General features: G+C 38.4%; 1 protein-coding gene across 1 annotated transcript; it reads left to right on the forward strand.

Annotated features, from left to right (window-relative positions):
* Position 1: 1 nt before the first annotated feature.
* On the forward strand, positions 2–14,830 carry ARV1 (ARV1 homolog, fatty acid homeostasis modulator). Its single transcript, XM_084203048.1, has 5 exons — positions 2–133; positions 9,209–9,328; positions 11,011–11,164; positions 12,437–12,661; positions 13,133–14,830. The coding sequence occupies exons 1-5, from the start codon at positions 35–37 to the stop codon at positions 13,237–13,239; spliced, it is 705 nt and encodes a 234-aa protein (XP_084059174.1). The 5' UTR covers positions 2–34; the 3' UTR covers positions 13,240–14,830.
* Positions 14,831–18,558: the final 3,728 nt, after the last annotated feature.

Genomic DNA, 18,558 nt, shown 5'->3' on the forward strand with positions numbered 1-18,558 from the left:
AGCGCTGACAGGGCTGGGCGTGCTCCCGCGCGCCATGGCGGCGCTCGGCGCCTACCGCTGCATCGAGTGCAACGGGGAGGCGACGGAGCTGTACCGGGACTATCAGCGCGGGGTGCTCCGTATCTCCATCTGCGTGAGTAACGAGGCTGCGAGCAGTGGGTGGGGGAGGCCAGGAATGCACGTGGGAAGCTCTGACGTCAGCCGGCGGCGGCGCGCGGCACGTGGTAGTGGGCCCGGTGGCACGCGGGCGGCTGAGCCCCTCGGAGCGCCCCCTGCCGTCGGACTGCGGCCATGCCCCCGCGTTGCGGCCGCTTTCCCTGAATCCTGGTGCCTTGTGAGGAAACGCTGAGAGAGTTGGGCCTGTTCAGCCTCGAGAAGAGACGGCTGAGAGGGGCACTCATCAATGTGTGCAAATATCTAAAGGGAGGGTGTCATTAGGATGGAGCCAGGCTCTTCTCAGTGGTGCCAAGCAATAAGACAAGAGGCAACGGGCAGATGCTGATGCACAGGAAGTTTGTCTGGATATGAGGGAGAACTGGATATGAGGGTGACCAAGCACTGGAACAGATTGTTCTGAGAGGCTGTGGAGTCTCCCTCACTGGAGATGTTCAAGAACCACTTGGACACAATCCTGTGCCATGTGCTCTAGGATGATCCAGCTTGAGCAGGGAGGTGGGACCAGATGACCCCATGTGGTCCTTTTCAACCTGACCCATTCTGTGATTCGGCAGGTTTTCTGTCGGCTCTGCTTCCCAATGTCATTTCCTCCCGTTCCTTGAGTGCACCTGTGTGCTGGAGCTGTCCTGACTGGCACTGCCGTGTGTCTGCTGCTCTGTGTGCTCGGCCTGGCTCTTCCTGGAGGGCAGATCTGAGCATGGCCCCATGGTTGAACACAGCTCCCACGCCACTGGACCTGAATGTCAGGGTCTGAGTGATGATTATTTAAAGGGATGTGGGGGTTCTGGTCAGTGGCAAGTTGAACATGAGCAAGCAGTGCCCTGGCAGCCAGCAGAGCCAACCCTGGCCTGGGGGACATCAGGCACAGCATCACCAGCCAGGCAAGAGAGGGAATTGTCCTGCTCTGCTCTGCACTGGGGCAGCCTCACCTCGAGTGCTGGGGGCAGTTCTGGGCAAAGCAGAGTAAGAAAGATGTAAAGCTATTGCAGAGCATCTAAAGGAGGACTAGAAAGCTGATGAAGGATGTAGAGGGGAAGCCATATGAGGAGCAGCTGAGGACTTGGCTTATCCAGCCTGGAGAAGAGAAGGCTGAGGGGAGACCTCTTTGAAATATACAACTTCCTCTTGCTTGTTTATCTGGTGCTGATAAGCAGATCTAAAGCAACCTCGCAGCCAGTAGATGGCACTCATTCCCCTTGGCATTTAACCATTTGAGGACCAAAGGTCGTGGTCTGTTGGAGCTGTGGCATGCCATGTAGAATCAAAGACTTAAGTCCCAGTTGCTGTATTCATCACAAATGCTAAAATCATATAAAAAGAGTAAAGAGCTGAGTAAAAGAAAGAGCAAAGCAATCTGGAATTCTGTCCACGTTTTCCATGCAGCCCCAGATCTGTACCATTTTTCACTGACTGTATCAGTCTGTTTGCTCTGGCTGTGTTGTGAGTCATCGTGGTTCAGGTTCAGCTCTAGTTGCCTTTACGTGGCACGTGTCATATCTTCCCAAAGCTTTCCCTGAATTTCTGGCCACCCAGGCAGTGCTGAGAGCAGGAGACATGTTAGCTCATGGCACATGAAGTGGAGATGAGAATGTTGAAAGATTGCCAAGATCAAAAGATTCTTTCAGTTGAACTGATGTGACTTTGGGCAGGAAAGCCCTACTGTTGTCTCCAGCTACCAAGGCCCCATGGTTTCCAATAGAGCAATGCTTGGTTTACTTTTTCATCTGCAAGGATAGTTTTGTCACTGTACCAGCTCTCTGCAGGCATTCTGTTCCATGCAGTCAAGGCTCTGCTCTGGCCAGAGACCTGGAAAGTTGTTCATCATCATGCTGCTGACAATGAAAAATAGTCAAGTGAATGTCCTTTGATACCCTTCACAGACTTTTATAAGTAGTGATATGAGTGTGTCAATGTTATGAATCTTCTTGATGATCAAACCTGAAAATAATGATAGCTTAGAAGTCTTCACTTAAAAATATATGAAGCCCCCACTTATCGGTGTGAAATATTATTTTTATCAGTTATATATAAAACTTTAGGCCTCTAAAACTTAAGGAAAGCTGAAGGTATTTAAGAAAAATGGAAGGTCTGAGGTGAGATTAGAAGGTGTGATCACTCAGCCTGAGAACATTTTTCATCTGTCTTCATGAAGTGAGAGCATTGAGTACTGCTACTCCACTGTAGCATTAAGAGAGAAGAAGTGAAAAATTCATAGAAAGATTGTAAGTTGATACTCAAAGTCAGGCCAGTGGGCATCATCTAGATAATTTTTTTTTTTGGTTAAAAAGCACTTGTATTTCATTCCCATTTTCAAGTAGTACCTGGAAATACTGACACGTTAAGGAAAAAAACAGACAACAACCCAACATTTGTTCCATATGGTAAGTAAAATAGAGGGCCCCAGAAAATTGGGAACAAGCATTGTCAAGATCATCACTGTTTCATACTGACCTACACACTTTCCCCAATGCTATTTTAAAGTCATCCTTGATACATTTTGAAATCTGCATCTAACAGGTCTTTGCCATTCTCAGGACAACCCTGTCATTCAACACTTTTTGGAACATTATCCAAGTTCTCCCAGCAGCAACTTCTATCTAGCCCTACATTTGTTTTAGGATGTGTTTAACCTGGTCTGGATGTGATTTTGAGGTGGAAGATTTATATTTGAATGCCTAAGCAAAATACCATGATTTTGTATTCTGGTATTAATTTGTTGAAGAGAAGAATGAATTTTTTCCAGAGGCAAATACTAAAAGCTTCCATTAAGGAACATGTGTTTCCAGCCCACAATATTAGAGTACAATTTTGGAAACTCAGCCTAATGTTGTTTTAGTTTAGTTACTGCTCTTAATATAATTAAAAGTTTCTTTGAACTCCATATTGTAATTTTTATGTGGGCAAACATAAAAGACCTCACAAGTGTTATTATCCATTCTGGGAATAAATTTGTAATAGATGCTGAAGGAACTAAAGAAACTTTCTTCTATAAAACATAGAAATCCACGCAGTACGCTTGGGTCGGAAAGGTCGTGTCTTTTCTTAATAACTCTGCAAGGTGGCTAACTGCCACAAATTCCTCAAGTTCTGTGACTTCTTTTTAAATCTCTTTTGTTTAATTAAGACCATTTTTGGCTGAAGCCTAGCCCAGACCTCTGGCATGAACCATGAAAATGGATGAACCATTTTCATTTTCTCATCCTTCATGGACTTAGCTGTTGGAGTAGCATTCCAAGAGACAGATGGACCTCTTCACTATGGTTTTTGTTCAGTGTGATAACAGAAGTGATAGGGCAGCGTGTGGAATCTGTGGTCATGTTAGGATTGCCTCCAGTGGAGGTGAGGTTTGGCACTCACTTTGCATCTCCTGGGTCTGGGTTTAGTCCTAATCTGTGAATTACTGATGTGTTCCCTATTCCCAGCCAGAAGCTATGGTGAAGGTAAGCCTAGGTGGCTCCTTTTAGAGAAGGTTTTTGGTAATTATATTGAAACCCTTAAAATTTAATTGATCTGTAAATAATACAGCAAATCTTCACGGAATGTATTACAAACCAACCATTAAAAACAGTAAGGAAAAAATACTGTTCAAATAACACTGCTACTACAGTAATAATTCTGGGGCGTGGGCTGGGAACACATTTGGCTAACCTGAAATAAACTGTAAAGTGCAATGAAAACAGGAAGAAATTAGCAAACTTCACTTATTCAGAAATAGAAGGAAAAGCATGCAAACATTTTTAAAATTTGGTTTTCAATTTCATATATGTTGTTATGTTTAAAAATAAAAGGTTAAAAATGTTCCAGACCATAACAAAGGAAAATAAATTACTTATTGCAATATATAGAGCACAGTCAGGATTCCCCTTGTGTTTTGTAATAAGAAAGCCAAATTGCCTGAGCAGTGCACACTTCATTTAGCTTTTCTGCAATTAAAAAATAATTGAAAAGCTCTTTTTTTTTTTTTTTTTTTTTTGCAGCAAGGCAGAGAGATCTTGCTTTGAATGCAAAGCATTTATGTGGTATGGTAAAGAATCTGTCAAGAGTACAAAGATCATCCTGGAAAATAGCATATGCTAATTTTACATAACTCTATTTACAGACTAACTCACCACTGGAAAAACAATATTTTTAATTTGTTTTCTGAAAGGGAATGCATCTGAAACTGGGCTGTTTGGTTTTTCAGTCTGCTGTGACACTTGGCTGCGTCCCTAATAAAGAATCCATTCCTGAAAGCAGCACAGCTAATGTGTTTTATTATTTAAGGGTGCAATTGGGATTAAGGGCGCTCTCACAAGAGTCTTTAATTTGCCTATGAACCTATGCAAATGGACCCCTGTTCATGTGGAAGCTATGTAAATGTTGTTACAATTTGCTGTATGTGTAGTCCAACAAAAAATTGTAGCTTAATTTTGCCAAACTCCAAACCCTGGAGAAAGGAATACTATAATAAGACTGTTTCATTGATATTTCTAATGTCCAGAGATTTGCAAATGTATTCATGGTGTGGTTTTCATGGTAGTTTTAGATGAGGATGAAGCTTTGTTCTCCAGTGTATATTTTTACTTTCTGTCATGTCCTATGGCTTCCTCTTAAAGAATTCTTTTACTTTCCACAACCCCATCCCAAAATATTTTTGTTTAAAAATAAGTAATGTTTTAAAATTAGATAGATGAATCCAAAAAAGTCATGCTCATATACTTTAGAAACTCTATCCTTCAGAGACAGAAGGTGTTTTCTGAAATATTTGTATACTGTATTGGATTGGGCACACATTTGTGAACACTGTTTCCAAGCTGAGTATCTTTGGTGAACAAAGCAAGAGTTATGTCTTTTGAGTAATGATTTACAAAAGGCTGATAAACATGAAGTTTGAATTAACATATCAGTTAAATTTTTTTTGGCATATTTAATACAACTGAGATTTTAAAATGTATGTTACTTTCCTTAAATGTTTTGGATTGCTTTGATCAAAAAGAATCTCATATACTACACTATGAAGAAGATGGTTGTACTTGCTTTTGAAGTTTTGTTTTTTTCTTTAATTTGCCTTTGCTAATTGGTTTTAATTTTTTTAAGATAACTAAGCAAACTTCTAAGTTATGAAAATGGAAGATTTTTTTTTAAACAACAGACAAGCATAGTCAAATCTTCCTAAATATTTGATTAGTGAAACAGTTCTTAAAGTAATAGCCATTTAAATTTGCTAGAATATTGAAATACTTTTAACATCCTTTTTTAGGGGAGCACAGTACCTGTGGACTTTTGTATGTCAGTATCAAATACTCATAATGTTCCTTAAATTCACCAAATCAGAAGATGTGTAAATAGAATTTATGGTGTGAAGCTTGACTTTTCTTCTGCAATGTAATCTGAAAGTACCTTTTAATCAAAGTAGTGTCTATTTTTTCAAGAAAAGATACCAGTTACTTGTTTCTGATGCCAGTTACTCATTTAAGGCAGAAATTGGAAAATAGCTAAAAGCATAGAGAAATCCAGTTACCTTTTTTACTGCTTTTGTGATAACTGAGGCATGTCTTTGAGAAAGTCCAAAGAAGATGAAAACGCTCAGGTATGTCAAAGGTGTTCCTTCTTCACTCATGCTGCCCAGGCCACTGACTACAGCTGTGCAGAACAGCAGAGGGGAGCACCAGGACTGGAGTTAAATTGCTTGACTAGAATCTTAAAAGTTAAGTGTGCAAGCAGCTCTCCATAGCTGAGCTGCTCATACCAATCTTCTCTCAAAGTGTTAGTGATTATCAGTGTCCCCAAAGTTACATCCCTTTAACTAGCTGAAACTACCTAGTGAAACATGTGCGTCTTAAACTGCATCAGTCCTTGCTTGCACTGATTTTGCTGAAGTCAGGCTTTACTCACAGGTTTCCTTCCTAGGCATTTGAAGTTGGTGTCAGATGTTTTAGTTGTGTAGCTGGAAAAAATAATGAAATAGCCAGGTATTGAAAAAATTCTTCCTAGAGGGCATATTAGTTCAGTAGTATACTAATGGCACAGCAGCCATCATCCAATTAGTCTGTAGCAGTGCACACACAAGTCTTTTGCAGCAAAGGTGGTTTGTAGGTCTCACAAATCCCTGGTGATGCTGGCTAGGTAAGCACAGAGGACTTTTCCTTCTTGCAACAGAGACTCAGACAGAAATAAAGTATCTTAGGAATATAAAATATATTAAGAATAGGGCTCTCATCTAGTTCTAGAAGACAGAAATACTAAATTTAACATAATTTTCATTTTTTAACATAATTTAACAGCTGCAGAGAAGGTTTGGTATTTGGCTGCCAGAAGCTGTGGGGCAGAAGACACCACTATTTATGTATCCATTTGTAGCGGTCTCTGTATATATCTGCAGTAAATTTCTGAATTGTTGGTTTTGCCTGGATGGTTGGTTTGATAAATTTTCATTGTCTAAAATTCACGTCAGCTGTCAGTCAAAATTTTTCAATACCTCTTAACTGCAAATTTTTTGATCAGTGTTTGATTGGGATCTTCCAGTTGAAAATACCATTCTATACTCAGAAAGATTTTTGGTCCTGGTCAGAAAATGTTCTGTTGTAGGAGAATTTGAGAGCATAATAAAACTGGGTGTATGTAGGATACCCTTCATCTAACCTTTATGACACCCATTGTGTTAAATAATCTTACTTTGAATGGACTTGTCCAGTGCTTGTGTGAATAAACCTATTTAAAAAATTGCACTTGTCCAATGCTACATCAACCCAGAGATTTGACATATGCAAATTACCACCTATAAGAATATCTGTTTATGATTTCTCAGTAGAAAGAAATTAAGCAAGACACTGCCTCTAATTAAAGTAGCAATTTCTTTTTCACTCTATTAAATCTTATAACTGTGGTCCTGTGTTATGTCCTTTTTCCATCTAATTCACTTTATTTTTAGATTTCTCAAACTCTTGGTTAGTTGAGATAGTTTTTTAATTCATTACCTCTAACTTGTGTACTGTCATACACAGTGTTGTCTTGTTGAAATGAGTTGAGTTTTTCCTTAGGCTGGACCAAGAAACACTGATTAGAGGTTGCAGCATTCCCTAGACCCTCTATTCAGTTTATGCATTTGTTCAGATGCTTTTCTTGACATTGATGTTAGACTTCTGAATCAATTTGCTGCATTCTCAGATTCTACAAAAATAATTCTGTTAAATAGCAAGGCAGTGTTAACTTTGGACATTGTCCTCATTTTGGTTGGTTTAGTTTTATGCCTAGTAGCTGGTAGAGTGCTGTGTTTTGGATTCAGAATGAGAATCATGTTGATAGCACACTGATGTTTTAGTTGTTGCTATTAGTGCTCACCCCAAGTCAAGGACTTTGAGTTTCCCATGCTCTGCCAGGCAGCAGGTGCACGAGGAGCTGGGAGGAAGCACAGCCAGGACAGCTGACCCAAACTGGGATACTCCATAGCCCATGGAGTGTCCTGCCCAGTCAATGAGCTGGGGGGAGTTGGCCAGGAGGGGCTGATCACTGCTCAGGGATGGAATGGGCATTGGTCAGTGGCTGGTGAGAAATCGTGTTGTGCAGCTCTTGTTTCTCCTGGGCTTTTTCTCTCTCTTATTATCTTCCATTTCATTACCATTATTATTATATTTTGCTTTATTTCAATTATGAAACTATTCTTTTAACCACCCATGGGTTTTACCTTATTCTGAGTCTCCTCCTCATCCTATTGCAGGGTGAGTGAGCAGCAGTGTGGTACTCAGTTAGTCTGTACTCAGTTAGTCTTTGTATGACAGAAAAATGAAAATTGAAAAACCTGTATGTTCTGTCCTGGGAATTTGTCTGTAGGTGTGTGTTGTCTGATGCTGCATTTTTGACTGTTCTAGCATTTCAGAAAGTTGTGTGCCGACAATTCTCTTCTGGCAGTGCACCACCATGCGCTCATTAAAATGGAAATAAAGATAATTTCTGTGACTGTTGTGTTCTCAGTGTGGCAGCTAACATGAAGGCCTGGGGGATTAGGCTGGAGGAAACAAGTAGCCAGACTAGAGGATTAGCAGCAGGAGAAAGCTGGCCTGCAGGAGAGCACCCTTTGCAAGTGCACTTGTTTGTGCTGAGGTGGTGGCTGGTGCTTCTCTGCTATCTGCTAGAAGTTACTTCCCCCTTAGGTCTGCTAGACGAGCCTTTTGTAAGATTATTTAACCCTGCTGCTCACAGTATAACAGCCTTTTATTAGCCCTAACTCAAATCAAGCAGTGATCAGCCAGGCAGGTAAGTCAATAAAGCTGGAGGGGATTGATGACTAGCAGTTCCCAGTGGTCTGGGTGAAATAACCTCCCTAGCAGAACCAGCAGATGTGTTGGAGAAGTGATGGTTTAGTGTCCTACCAGTGTTTAGTGGCAACTGACTCTTTGGCTGTGGATCTGTGTGAAAACTACATTATCAGTATTCTGAATGTATTGGTGTTTGCTTAATGATGGAAAACTGGTTGAAACATCCAGACAATTTGACAGTATGGAAGAACAATGCAACAGCAAAAAACATTTCCTGTCTCCTTGAAAGGAAGAAAAAGGTAGGATAGGAGGATAAAGCATCTCTGAAAATAAAGAAGTGATAGAAAAAATTAATTTTCTTTCTAAAAAATACCCAAAATAACACAAATAAAATATGCAGTAGATGAGTCATTATCAGTTAACCTTTAGCATGATACTGGTGCATTTCTTGAGTCTTAGGAAAGTAGTTTAGTTTTTTGCATCTGTGGAGCACAACATGATAACTAAGTCCATTCCTGCATATTTCGTTATCAATCCTAATCCAAACCCTGTAGAAATCAATAATAAATCTTTCTATTTTGTAAGGGAACTCTGTATGTCAAGTGTAGTGTCAAGGGAGAAGAAGCAATTTTTCTGGATAGATTAAGACTGTATTGAACATGAAGATGACATTAGGGAAAAACTACTAATAATTGAATTGCTGATTTGTATTTATCCAGTTGTACTAAGATCAGAGCAGAATTTTATAAACTCTTCCTTTGCTTTTTCCCCCCTAATTCTTATTTTGTGATTTTCAGAAATCCTGCCAGAAACCTGTGGATAAATACATTGAGTATGATCCTGTTATCATCTTGATTAATGCTGTTTTATGCAAAGCACAAGCATACAGGCACATTCTTTTCAATACAAAGATAAATGTAAGTTGCTATGTCCCTACCTTGTGGCTTTTTTTGTTAAAAATATATTTAGGTTTGGTAAGTCTGTTGTAATAGTTATAAAACTTTGAAGACTGTTCATCTCCTGCCCTTCCACAGATTTCAGCAAGCTGAACTAGTTATATCACGAATAGAACACATGGAATCTCAAACTCCCACTGTTACTAAGACAGCTTCTGTCTTCACAGAAGTGATGCTGCAGTATCACCAAATACAAAGTCATCTTACATATTAAAGAGAAGGAACTGCAAAGAACTGTTCATGCCATTTTCTACCTAACCTCTAACCTGCCTATCACGTTAATTGATGCTAAAAGGATGATGTGCTAAATTCCACTGTAAGAGAAAGACCTAATTGCAAATTAATTTTCAAATTGAATTTCTGTTGCAAACAATTCTTTTTCAAATGAGCAATAGGAGTATAACATACCAAATTAGCAACCCTGTGCCAGTTAAACCTACTGTACTAATTGCTCACAAGTTTCTCCCTGTGTAATTAACCATGCCCTCAAAGCCAGAGCAAAAGATGGTGGCTTTCACTTGAAATGTGGTTGATATAGAATTACATAGTTGGGCTGGCCAGTCTGGAGTGTAGAGGTGCAGTGTTTTAGTATTGCATATTTTTACTGTAAGGACTGATTTCCCAGGAGAGGGAAACTAATTTAGAGCAAAATCTCTAAGCATAAGTATATGCTATGTTCATGTTGGTACCTCTTAGCCAGTCCAGTTTAAGCAATGTAGATAAATACACTCGCTTCATCTTTCAAGCATAAATCTGTCTAAATATTTTTAATTAATTTGGTGCTTCTGGAGACTGGTAACAGTGTTTCCTGTGAGGCTTCTGCAAGGACTGTCTGTGAAAAGTTCATCTATTAAAATAAATTGAGTTGAATTTTAAACTGTCAAAGCCGATGCATGTATGTGCAGTTGGCATAACTTCTTCCTCCAATAGAAAAAGTAGAATCCAGCACAGAAATTGTTATGGCTTGTTTAAATCTGTATAAAACCAGAAATCATCTCATATATGCACTGGCTTATAGACTGTATAATGTGGAAACATGCTAACTGTTGGCCCTCACAACATAATTTTTGATGTTACTTCAGAAAATATTTTAAATAGCTTTGTTTGGTTATATTGCTTCCTTTATTTTTGTTGCCTCACTCTTGGATGAGGTAAGAAATATTTTGGTATAACTACACTACCAGTTTCTTCTAAGGAAGATTGTCCCAGGGAAAAAGAGAAACAAGGCTACTTAAACCAGTTTGCTGAACGGAGCAGTTGCCCTTAAACAGAAATTTTAGACAGTATAATTCTATGCTAGCAATGGTACAGTTTTGGTTTTTCATTTCTAGCTGAATAGCCTTCCCAATTTTAAATAGTATGGATCAGGCCTTAACCACAGTTCTATACCTTCTTCTGCACAGAACTGTTTGTCCAGTTTTGTGCATGTTGTAATTTGACTATCATGTTAGCAGATGGTAAATGGATGATGTGCTAAACTAGTGGCTCAACAGAAGTAATTTTGCTTATATGCTAAAGAAAAATAATACTCCTACAGAGTTTGTGTAGAGGTGTTTAAATGTTTTTTAAATGCTGATTTCTTACTAATGTTTTAATTTATGCTGATTTAATACTACTCCTTTTATTATTCTTTCATTTACCAGATTCATGGGAAGCTCTGCATATTTTGTTTGCTCTGTGAAGCTTATCTCAGGTGGCTGCAACTACAGGATTCAAGCCAAAATACAGATCCTGATGACTTAATCAGATATGCCAAAGAATGGGATTTTTATAGAATGTTTGGCATAGCTTCTTTAGGTAAGATTGGGGATTTGTATTGTATACTCTTTAAGCACTGAAGAACTTCAAGCCCATACTGCAAAAATTGATAGAGAATGGATGTGATGTCCAACCCAGTATAGTTAAACAATTACACACATACTCTCTAATTTGCCTGCATTTAATGGAAATGCCTGTCCTGATTACAGTTCAGACTGATATGATCAGTATTAGATGAAGAGACTGAAAAGTGGCAATATTCAGAAATCTTTGCCTGATATCTCTTGACCTAGTTTGAAGATCAGTGTGGAGCTCAGCCTTATTCCATGTTTCTATTGACTTCAAGGTTTGCTGTTCATTAAGGTGATACAGCCTTACTAAAGTAAACAATTGGGAAAAGCTGTATCTGCTTGGGGTTGTTTTTTTAAACAAATACACTAAAATATAGACCAGTGTCATCCACGATAAAGAGTAAATACTTCTGTGCTCTAAGACTGCACTTGAAGGCAGGAGAGTGGTTTTGTTCTATGCTGGTTAAAACATTTTTTCTCATACTTTTTCAGATGATAGTGTTTGGTTTTGTTCTATGCTGGTTAAAACATTTTTTCTCATACTTTTTCAGATGATAGTGTTTAAGTCAAACTTGCACACTAAAACTAGTGTTTTTCTTATACATTCAGAGCTTTATTTAACTCCTTTATTGTCTAATGTTGTTTTAAGTAGGTTTTTATAATACATCAGTAAAAATATTGAACTGATTTTTCAGTAGTGACTCATCTATTACAATTATTGTGGAAGTTTCTTTGACATCTGCATTAATGCATATCACAGGAGTGGTGTCAAAAAAAGTCTGGTGGCTCAAAGGTATTTTCACCTTGCTGTTCTTTCTCATGCTGGATGAAAAGGGTTCATTGCTGGTGACCTTTTGCAAAGAAGGATTGATTTTGTTTTACAGCCTAACAGACAGTTGAAAAAAAACCCTCTCTTGTTGCTAAAAAGTGAAAGTGAAGAGGTTCTTGTGCTTAACTTCCTGCCCTATATGGAGTCAGAAATCACAAATATGGTAATCCTACAGGTAGAATCCTGTCATAGAATTATTCTGAATGTCATGATACTGAATTGGTTTAAGGAATATTTGGCTATTAAAATGAATACAGGAGATAGAGAACAAACATTAGTATTTGCCTGTGGCTTTTAAAAAATGACTCCATTGCATTTGGAACATGTCATTTTACTGAACATGTCATTCAGATCTGGACTTGATTTTTGGCACTTCGTTCTCTCTTTCCAACGCCTCTTATTTCCTTTCAGAACAAACTTCATTTTTCATTGGCATTTTTATTACCTTGTGGTGGATGACACCTGAGATGCTGAAGAGAAAGTCTGACTTCATCTTACTTCTCAAAGCACTGCTGTTGTCTACCTACGGAAAGCTCCTGCTAATTCCAGCTGTTATTTGGGAGCATGACTACACGCCTTTGTGCCTTGCATTTATAAAAGTGTTTGTCTTGATATCAAACTCTCAGGCAATTAGAGGTACATTTTTGCATTTTATGCACTCTATTATGTTTATAGAATATGTGTGAGAGACTGCTGATGTTACAGAAGTCACTATTATTGTTATATTTTTAATCTATATCAGATACATGACTGAAATAGCTCTAGTTTAAAACTGCGTTCCTTAAACTTTAATAGAAAGTGATTGAAACAAAAAAATAAAATTTAAAAGGAACATAAAAAGTACCTCTTATCTCACCATCATCTCTTTGTATATGGTATTAGATCCACCAGATCCATCTGTTACAATTTGAGGCAACTCATGGATCACTGAAACATAAAATCAATTTGAGTTTCTGAAAAATGAAAATTTTATATTCATTTTATTCATGTCTTTGGAATCACAAATTTGTTTGATTTCTAATACACACAAATTAATATGAATTCTCATATAATTTCTGTGATCTTCTTAAATGATACATGATAAATTTGTTCTGGTTTTTTTCGCAGTTACATTGAACTTGAACCGAATACTCCCTTGGTTTGCCATCTTCTTTGGATTAATTTTGGAAAATGGTGTGGTCTGCTTGTTCCAGAAAATGGGATGGGATATTTGAATGTCAGCCCAGTGAAGAAATACCAACAACATGATAATAATTTTCTAAGAATGATCTCTGCCAGCAGGCTCCAAAAGCACTGTTTTCATAGGGATAAAGAAGGTGATAGATAACAAAAAAGCATTAGAAGTTTGGCTGTTTCCTCTGCTGAGCCATAAAACTTCAGCCTTAGGTTGTTTATTTTCCCATTAAAAATATGAATGTCTCACTATCCTAACAGTTTTATAAATCTGGCTGTATCGCTGTGACTGTAAGAAGAAAGGTACACTAAAATTCAGCCCTGCTACCAATCAGTGCATTTTGGCAGAGAGAGGGGGATGAATTGTTCCCTTAAGAGGAAGGGAGTCAGTGGAAAAATGTAAAAGCCAAAATTTATATTTCTGTAAAACCAGATTTTCAAAGAGAAGAGTGAACATTTGCAAATAGTTTATTAGAGAAAAGGCAAGTATTCCAGAGTGAAGCTACAGTGGGAAAACCAAGCTGCATTCTCTGGAATGTTTCTGTTAACAATTCAAAATAATAAAATATCTAGTTCTAGAGTAATCTCTAAGAATGATAGTTTTAAACTGGCCTGACATTTTAGGTGATCTCATAAATACTTGAAATTTTGTGTGATCTTATAAATGCTGCTTTCTTCTGAAAGCTGAAGAAAGAGTGAAAAGACTGACCCCCAACATGCAGGGCTGTTCAGGATGCTTCATTCTGTATTTCAGTCACATCCCCCACACCCAGTCTTCCTCTGGCTGCACATTTAGTGGAAGCAAAAATTGAAACATGGGGCCATTCAGCAATAGAGTAGTAGTTTAAAAATAATCAATCAAACAAACAAAAATGTTTAGGCCTAAATTAATGAAGAAACATTTATGGAAGTTCTGCACCTTCTTCCTCAGCAGACAAAAGTCGCCCACAAAGGAGCTGACAGAGTCAGTTTCCACAAGACAGTGAAAAGGGCAGAAACCCACTTTTGTGCAGATCAGTTTCCATTCCTTCCATCCAATATTTAACTCTCCTGCTTGAGTTCTGGAAGGCTGTACTGTCCACAGGGATTACTTCCATTCTTTGTTTTCATCAGATGCTGTCTCATGTCTGTGTTTTCCAGAATGAATCAAAAAACATTTTGCAACATCTTCAAGTTAATTCCCAACAGGTTTAGAGTTAGTCTAGATTATGACCACAAAAGACATCAAACGTGTTTGTCTGATGGAACTGCCCATGCTATGCAAGTTACTTGATCAGAAAAGCAAATGGTTGCTGATTCTCTTTTATTAAATCAAAGGCTGACAGCCCTTTTGTTGTTTGTGTTACACTTTGCAACTTCCTGAGCATGTCAGAGAAAGCAAGAAACCCCAACTGCAACATTTTAAAGTATGTGAGACTCTTAATTTGATTGGTAATTAATTAATTTCCCCAAGTTGAGTCTGTTTTGTCCCTGACAGTAACTGGTGACTAAACTCTCCCCATCCTTATCTCAGCCCATGAGCCTTTCCTTTTATTTTCTCTCCAGTGCCTAGATGAGGAGTGACAGAGCAGCTTTGGTGAGCATCTGACATTCAGACTGGCATTGGCAGTGGTTTCAGTCTAGAGGCTGAGTGGAGCCCATTTCAGTGTAACTAATGCAGGTTATTATATGTAAATATGATGTTGTCAGCAGCAAAATTGTAAATACAATGTATATAAATTTTATTTGAGAACAGTCTTCTTAAATTAAACTTGATTTTGAATTTTAAAAACTGATTTCAGGTATTTTCTGAGTTTTTTTCCAGAACACCTAGAATGGACACACATTCTGAAAGAAGCAGTGTTTACCTATCTTGTCACATACACTGATAATGTATCAGTAATGCACTCTGCAATGCTGCCAGGAGCCACCACTGCCCTTACACAACTTTGAAGCAAGAGAAGACAATTAAAAGCTACAGAGCTGTGGAACAAAAGCAGGTGTGGTGCAGGATTTCAGTCTTCAGAGGCATCATTAGTAATGTAGGGCATTCAGCATTGTTTGGTGTTAAAGTTACTCCTTTACCGAAACTAACATGACAAATACACTAATATTTCATAAATCTAGGGGGAGCTTAAGGACACCCACTGGGGGAAGCAGGGGCAGATGAGGGCATTTTTAATGCTTTTGAAAGCATATGGTGCTTCAGAGAGAACCAAGACTATTTTAACGTTCTGCCTATTTAAAATTGTCACATCTCTCTTGCTTTTACTCTTTTTTGTCTTTTGAACTTATCTTTTTTCCTCAAACTTTTTGTAATGAAATAGTTACCTGTGCTGGAATACGGATGGCAAATAGCCCTTTTTATGTATCATAATATGTTTCATTAAGTTTTAGGAGAGGATTTATTTGAGTTAAAAAAGCAGCAGTCTGGAAGTGAACCTGTAGAAACTCTTTTGAGTTTTGCTTGGAATCAGAAGGGGTATTGTGGCCTATGGAGCAAATTCAGAACTGTGTTACAGAAAAACCAGGGCTGTTACTGAGACTTGGATTGAGCAATGGCTCAGTGATTGCGCAGTGGGAGCTGGGAAATCCTGTGGGTCCATAGGCCATGGAGCAAGTATTTAGAAATTAGCATATGCAAAATTGGAGAATTAGAGTAAAAGCTAAGGAGGGTTAAAAGAGAAGGTAGGAGTCTGGCAGACTTCTACAAAATTAAGATGGCAGTAAAAACTAAGGAGATAGCATCTCAAGAAAAATATGTAAGAAAATATGCAGTATAAGTGTTTATGAGTATCACAAAGCAAATATAAAAACATCCTACTACCAAGTTTACAAATGATGAACATAAAAGAAGAGTAGTATTAATTGCAGACATTTTTGTAATAGTCTAAGTGACAACACGACATAGCAAAAGATGTCTTCCAAGCAGTAAAGTCTGTGGGTTTCCCTAGAAAAGATACCAGTAACCTCATTACTTCAATGGTTTGCACCACAGCCTTGAAAATACCCTTTTATAAGGCAGAATTAGCAATTGTACAGTGATAGAATTAGTCACTGAACAGGAAGAGCTGTGCAACAGCAGAGCTTCTCCCTTCATTCTGCATTGGTGTGTGCTGCATTAGGCTTTGCTGGTGCAAGGGCTGCCACCCTTGTGCCCTCCTGCACATACAGACAAGGGAGCCCTTTCTTCCACACAAGTCCTATCTCAGAGGCATATAAGCTGCCATTTGTTACCCTAGTCTTCACCAAACTGAAAGTAAAGCAGGACATCTGTACTGGAAAACTATTAGCTGATTTCTCATAAAACAAGCAGGCCCTTGTTTCTCAGGGGCTTGCCTGCTTTTGCATTCCTTGAGCACTCCCCAGCCGAGTGGTATTTAGCATTGCAATGCCAATCCGGAGTTGATGAGGAAACCACTGTTGATTTCAAAACTGGAAGGAACACACAGACACTCTTACATATATGTTCTTTGATTAATTTTTCGTTTTTAAAATCACAAATCCAAGCTTTTAAAAATGAACATCTATCTTCAGTTGGGAGAAATGTGAGAATGAAATTAGTGATGAAAAACAGATCACAAAATATTTGTTTTGGTGACTTGGTATCAAGGTCAATTCAAGATACAACCATGAAAGCTATAAAATTATTTCAGGATGATATCTCTTAAAAATCTAAATAGTCCCACAAGCTGGGATTATTCTGACTCTTGTTGAGCTCTGTTCAAATTCATGTGGCAAGAGAGAGAATGAATACATTCCTCCAGTGCTAAAAATCAAGAGGATTTTTGTTTATGAATTAATTTGAAACTCAGGTTTCTGCAGTTAAAATTTGCAGAAAGGTGTATATAACAAGATTCCCATTTTCTCTCCTGCCTCTTAGCTGTTCTGACCTTCTCAGTCTTTCCAGTAATGCTTACTGTATTACTGAGGTGGCAAGAAAGAAGCTATGAACATAAGGAGCTTCATAAAATCTTGATCTGCTGTCCTAAATTTGTAAAGCTTTTTTTGAGCTCTGTGTAGACAAATGACAGGTCTGCAAAGCAACTAGGGAATACTGCTAATGATGTTTTAATTGCTTTTCATTAGAATAATAGCTATTGTTTGGGTTTGTTTGGGCTTTTTCCCCTGGGTAAAAATGTGGTTCAAATTCCTTTGCATAGGAGCATAAGAGAGTGAACTTAAGGGATTTTACATGTGCTGGCTGCTGCTGAAATAAATCCAGATGATCCCCTTGATTTCTTCCAATCTCTGACTGTAATTCTGAGGACATTTTTTAGGCAGAAGAACTGTTTTGCTGCACAGAAGTGCGTGCCATGGCTCTCTGAACACAGGACTGGGGACCTGAATTAAGACCTGAATCCTAATCCTGGCTCTAAGACCGACCAGTGCTGTGACCTTGAGCAAGTCATACATGTGGCTCCATAAAATGATTGTATCTCCACCATCACAGGATTTGGGGGAGGATTAATTTGTTCATGTCTGCTTAGAAAGATGAAAAGCATTAAGTCCTTTCAGCTGCAGGTTGTTATTAGTCAGTCAACACTGTGAATGTCAGATATGAAACAGACATGCCAGGAGCCAGAGAATGTGAATATTAAAGGTGACGTGTTTAAAGTCTTTGTTATACCAAGGGGAGCTTTAATTCTGACCCTTGCTGGCATGGAGTTCTGGAACATACACATCTGAAGACTTTTAGGAGTATATACAGCAAATCACTGATCCCTTATTGTGATTTTGAAGTTACTGCAGCTGTTGTGTGCCAAAATAAATCCGAAGTTAGTTAAAAAACGAGCAAAGGGAACTCGCACATTAGCTGATCTTACTTTCGGCAATCTAAAAAAAAAAACAAGGTACTTCATTTGATGGTTTGAAACTTTGAGTAGAAAGCACTGATTGATACATTTTGCAGAAAAATATTTCTTAAAAAATTCTACAAACCATTGGTATTTTTTCAGTAAACAAATTCAATAACATTGCACACATTTAAACAAGAAAACAAGACCTCAGCAACATATAAGCACTTCTACTCACCTTGCACTCCTCCCTCAGAACTGCTTATCCACTCTAAGCATCTGTGGGTGTTACCTTTATAGTGATTCCCTGCCAGGCAAGCTGCAGCCCATTCGATACTGTCATACATGCATCACTCCTTAACTTTGATCCTTTCTTTGGTCTCTCACTTCTCTTCCAGAATAAAGCTTTGGTTCTAACCATCAAAGCCACACATGTATCATGTCTTGGCTACAGTAGAGATAGTCTCTCTCTCAGTAGGGCTACAGTGTTCTTTTGATCACTGAAAATCAAAAGCCAACAGAAGTGTAATAATAACTAGGGAGAAAACATTTCCCATTGAGAACATCCACTGGATAATGACATGC

Source organism: Fringilla coelebs (genome assembly GCF_963513975.1).
Source record: "Fringilla coelebs genome assembly, chromosome: 3".
NCBI lineage: Eukaryota > Metazoa > Chordata > Aves > Passeriformes > Fringillidae > Fringilla > Fringilla coelebs.

What these genes read in the sequence shown, in the direction of transcription:
- ARV1 (XM_084203048.1), top strand. Translation starts at nt 35, where the DNA reads ATGGCGGCGCTCGGCGCCTACCGCTGCATCGAGTGCAACGGGGAGGCG. An exon ending in GTTTGGCATAGCTTCTTTAG is followed by an intron (nt 11,165 to 12,436) that starts GTAAGATTGGGG and finishes ATTTCCTTTCAG; the next exon opens with AACAAACTTCATTTTTCATT. An exon ending in AAACTCTCAGGCAATTAGAG is followed by an intron (nt 12,662 to 13,132) that starts GTACATTTTTGC and finishes TTTTTTTCGCAG; the next exon opens with TTACATTGAACTTGAACCGA.